Source organism: Pichia membranifaciens (assembly GCF_001661235.1).
Source record: "Pichia membranifaciens NRRL Y-2026 unplaced genomic scaffold PICMEscaffold_5, whole genome shotgun sequence".
NCBI classification, from domain to species: domain Eukaryota; kingdom Fungi; phylum Ascomycota; class Pichiomycetes; order Pichiales; family Pichiaceae; genus Pichia; species Pichia membranifaciens.
In genome coordinates this window covers 369145-373590 of record NW_017566986.1, presented here as the reverse complement: position 1 = coordinate 373590, position 4446 = coordinate 369145, and the positions used below count along the sequence as shown (strand labels likewise).

Here is a 4446-nt window from a genome sequence, read left to right as displayed (position 1 = left end):
ATCTGAACTAGTGCATCATCTGGTAGTCCATCCAACACTTCTGGTGCTTCCTCAAACACTTCTGGTGCCTCATCTGGTACTCCATCTAACACTTCTGGTGCCTCATCTGGTACTCCATCTAACACCTCTGGTGCATCATCTGGTGCATCATCTGAAACTAGTGCATCATCTGGTAGTCCATCCAACACTTCTGGTGCTTCCTCGAACACTTCTGGTGCTTCATCTGGTGCTTCCTCGAACACTTCTGGTGCTTCATCTGGTACTCCATCCAACACTTCTGGTGCTTCCTCGAACACTTCTGGTGCTTCATCTGGTACTCCATCTAACACTTCTGGTGCCTCATCTGGTACTCCATCTAACACCTCTGGTGCATCATCTGGTGCATCATCTGAAACTAGTGCATCATCTGGTAGTCCATCCAACACTTCTGGTGCTTCCTCAAACACTTCTGGTGCTTCATCTGGTGCTTCCTCGAACACTTCTGGTGCTTCATCTGGTACTCCATCTAACACATCTGGTGCTTCATCTGGTACTCCATCTAACACCTCTGGTGCTTCATCTGCTACTTCCTCGAACACTTCTGGTGCTTCATCTGGTGCTTCCTCGAACACTTCTGGTGCTTCATCTGGTACTCCATCCAACACTTCTGGTGCTTCCTCTAGTAGCTCCACTTCCAACAGTGGCATTCCAACTGAAAGCTCTACATCTAACGGTAATAATCCAAGTACATTCTCTTCTTACAGTGGATACAGAAACACCACGTCTACTGACATATCCTCTACTGTTTCTTCATCTCTAACTGATTTGACTTCCACTGGTACTGCCACTGGTGTTTCATCTGCCACTGGTACTGCCACTGATACTGGTGCTTCATCTGCTACTGGTACTGCCACTGATACTGGTGCTTCATCTGCTACTGGTACTGCCACTGATACTGGTGCTTCATCTGCTACTGGTACTGGTACTGGTACTGGTGCTTCAACTGCCACTGGTACGGCCACCGGTACTGGTACTGGTACCGGTGCTTCAACTGCCACTGGTACGGCCACCGGTACTGCTACTGGTACCGGTGCTTCATCTGCCACTGGTACGGCCACCGGTACTGCTACTGGTACCGGTGCTTCATCTGCTACTGGTACTGCCACTGATACTGGTGCTTCATCTGCTACTGGTACTGCCACTGATACTGGTGCTTCATCTGCTACTGGTACTGGTACTGGTACTGGTGCTTCAACTGCCACTGGTACGGCCACCGGTACTGCTACTGGTACCGGTGCTTCATCTGCCACTGGTACGGCCACCGGTACTGCTACTGGTACCGGTGCTTCATCTGCCACTGGTACAGCCACTGGTACCGGTGCTTCATCCGCAACTAATACTGGTACTGGGACTGGTGCTGGTGCTTCATCTGCCACTGGTACAGCCACCGGTACTGGTACTGGTACCGGTGCTTCATCTGCCACTGGTACTGCCACTGATACTGGTGCTTCATCTGCTACTGGTACTGCCACTGATACCGGTGCTTCATCCGCAACTAATACTGGTACTGGGACTGGTGCTGGTGCTTCATCTGCCACTGGTACAGCCACTGGTTCACCTGCAACTGGCGCTTCTAATGGTTCTTCCAACAACCCTTCATCGGGTAAAACGAGTTCAACGGTTTCTAACAACAATGCTGGTCAACCAACCACAAAAAGCACTTTCGCTCCAGAAACTTCTAACAGTAGTAATACAGGGTCATTCTCGGCAACTGGGGCAACAAGCAATGCGGCCACCCCTACAGAGAAACCAAAAGCAGACACTGTCACATCTTCCGCTAGCCAAGCATCTAACGGACCAGCTAAAAACACAGTTTCTCAAGTTACAGGTGCGGCTAACCCTACGAACAATGCGGGCGAACATACAAACACGTCTGCTCAAGCTCCGAACTCAGCATCATCGACCCTCGTCTCTGTTTCTGTTCCTGCTTCTCCAGGAACTCAATCTGTGTCTTCCTTATACAAAGATGCAGCCTCTAATGTCCAAGCTAACACCTTCTTTATGGCTTTAGTTATGGTGGTTCTAGCTTTGTAATTATTATTTTCATACCCCTTTCAGAAACGTTTTGACTTCGATGAGTTTCTGTTTATTTTTTACAGCTTTCAAAGTAGCAACATAGCTTATGTAAGGTCTGAGTTAAGGTCCTATTAATAAAGTTTGATTCCCCTTTTCATTCGCAAGTAGCAGGTTGAGCCAAAAAGAGCTCTGAGAATTGTTATCAACCACAATGAGTAGAGAATCTAATTTCAACTTTAGTTCACAAGCTTTCTGAGACGAGTCTAAATTTCCAGAATACTCAAAAGAGAGATTACTAAATTTTTTAGTATGTAGTGTCCGCTACATTAAACTGCGTAAGCAACTAAAATAGAGAATCGGCGAAAGATATAATATGGATGAAAGTAAGAGTGGCTTACATATTTGTCATGGATTAGAGATAATAAGTCAAGCTCTTAGCAAAAAAACTAGTTTCGATAGTTTTCATTTTTTATCTAATAATAATGCTACTACTAATGTGTTGCCTCAATAAAGCTTGAAAAAACTGATAAGCGTGGATGAAATGAAAAGTGTACTGTTTTGACTCCCACTGAATAGATTAAGATTCTCTCTATAAATTTTCAAATCTGCTGAAATGCTTTCACTCTTACCAGCCACTGAATTGCCATGAATTGTTGCACCAAGCTAAGGTTTCACTGCACTGGTCTTCGAAATAATTTACGATAATGTAATCAGTTTATTTCCTGGTCATCAAAGTATGGGGAGATGAAAGCACCTAAGCCTTTTGAAATTGGGAAATTTGCTTCTATTTGCTAAACTAATATACACTTATTCAATGCCTGAAACTCTGTCTTTAATATACTATTGGGCAAGAACGTGATACAAGCGATGATCGGTAATTTGGATATTTGAATAGTCAGTGGCTTAAAATTACGTAGTCCGAAGAGCCCAGGTTAGAAGAACCACATACAGAAAATTTTGTTTTTTGCATTATTGGATGTCCATCTTAAACTTTATAGGGTAGTTTTTTTGCCTAATTATATAGTTGTTAGCTAACATAGCTGAAAACTTTTCTGTTTTTGTGAAGAAGGTACCACTATTTTTCGTACTAGCTATTTAGCATACTTTGCTGCGTCTTAGATTGCAAATGACGAAGTCAATAATTGGCTCAGAACTTGTAGCTTTTTCTCATCAAAGATTGTTCAACGGTTTAGCGTTTCTGAAGTTAAAAAGTTTAATCAAAGTTATGACTAAGTTCAAAAAAGGGTTCTACAACAGGATCGTTCACCAACGGGAAAATGTGCCCATAGTTTCAGCAGACGATTTATGAGATTTATGAGATTACTTGCCCAAGGGAAACCATACCCATGTCAAATTATTACCTGTGTATCAACTATCTATCAAACTACAAGGGTTGAAGCTGTTGAAAGGAAGAACATCCACTATCAATTTAAGACGGTGATTTGTTAAAGGTACTAAAAACGTATCACCGATTTTTCGAGATTTAGCATGAAAATTTGTCTCTTTATACGGAGCCTCTACGCGGTGAATAAGTGAAGGATCTTGTGTTTGAACCTCGTCATCTCCAAATATAGCAATTTCTCAAAATGAAAATCTAGTGCCTTTTTACGATATTATTAATGATAGCTACAATGCTATAAAAAATCTCAGTCTCAGTACTTTTTCAAGCTACTTGAACTTCATATTTTAGTGTTGCCTGATTAGATATTTTTAATTTTTATTGCGAACTACCTACAGCCTAGAAGAGTCGTGAGTTTTTTGCACCAGACTTAGATCTATGGACATCTCATCTATCTTAATAAGAGTACTTAAAAAATATCCTTCAAAAACAACAGCTTTTAAAAAAAATAATTGTGACAGCTGTGGGGTTCGAACCCACGCCTCCGAAGAGACCAGGACCTTAACCTGACGCCTTAGACCACTCGGCCAAACTGCCATTTTCTTTAAGTACCCATTCATGAAAGCAACTATTGTTGGTCTAATAGATCACTACAATTAGATTTCTCACTTCTATCTTCATTTAAATATCTAGTTTCGGAAGGAGTTTTTTGAAATAATGTTTACGTTGAGATAAGATGCCGAAGCCAATAAGAATCGAGAGATAAGAGATAAGAGTCTTATCAGGATAAGGCATCCTAGTAATCTAAAACTGCATAGTTAGCCGCCATGATAAATGAATAATGGCAAGTTTAACCGAAGGTATAAGTGTATAAATACAAAAGGTTTGTCCCTTGTATTTATGTTTGAGAGTTGTTGAAGTCTAGCTATTCTATTATGAATATCCATTGTATATGTACACTTTTTCTTATGTTTGTTACTTAGTTAAAAACAACTTATACAACTCTTAATAACTAATGATTCTAAACACAGATAGGAGACAAAACCTCTCCT

General features: G+C 41.4%; 2 protein-coding genes and 1 non-coding gene across 3 annotated transcripts; 2 read left to right on the top strand and 1 right to left on the bottom strand.

Moving 5' to 3' along the window:
* Positions 1-12: 12 nt before the first annotated feature.
* On the top strand, positions 13-2073 carry PICMEDRAFT_73826 (hypothetical protein; the record flags this gene model as incomplete). The annotated part of the gene is made up of 1 exon (XM_019164601.1): positions 13-2073. A coding segment is annotated over one exon (2061 nt), but the record flags the coding sequence as incomplete, so codon positions are not given.
* A 1085-nt stretch (positions 2074-3158) lies between these two features.
* PICMEDRAFT_17535 (hypothetical protein) lies at positions 3159-3758 on the top strand. The gene has a single exon (XM_019161636.1). It carries the CDS (start codon positions 3182-3184, stop codon positions 3362-3364), a length of 183 nt encoding a protein of 60 aa, XP_019016143.1. The 5' UTR covers positions 3159-3181; the 3' UTR covers positions 3365-3758.
* A 151-nt stretch (positions 3759-3909) lies between these two features.
* On the bottom strand, positions 3910-3991 carry PICMEDRAFT_t107. Its single transcript has one exon. It is a non-coding gene; the product is annotated as a tRNA-Leu (tRNA).
* Positions 3992-4446: the final 455 nt, after the last annotated feature.

What these genes read in the sequence shown, in the direction of transcription:
- PICMEDRAFT_17535 (XM_019161636.1), top strand. Translation starts at nt 3,182, where the DNA reads ATGACGAAGTCAATAATTGGCTCAGAACTTGTAGCTTTTTCTCATCAA.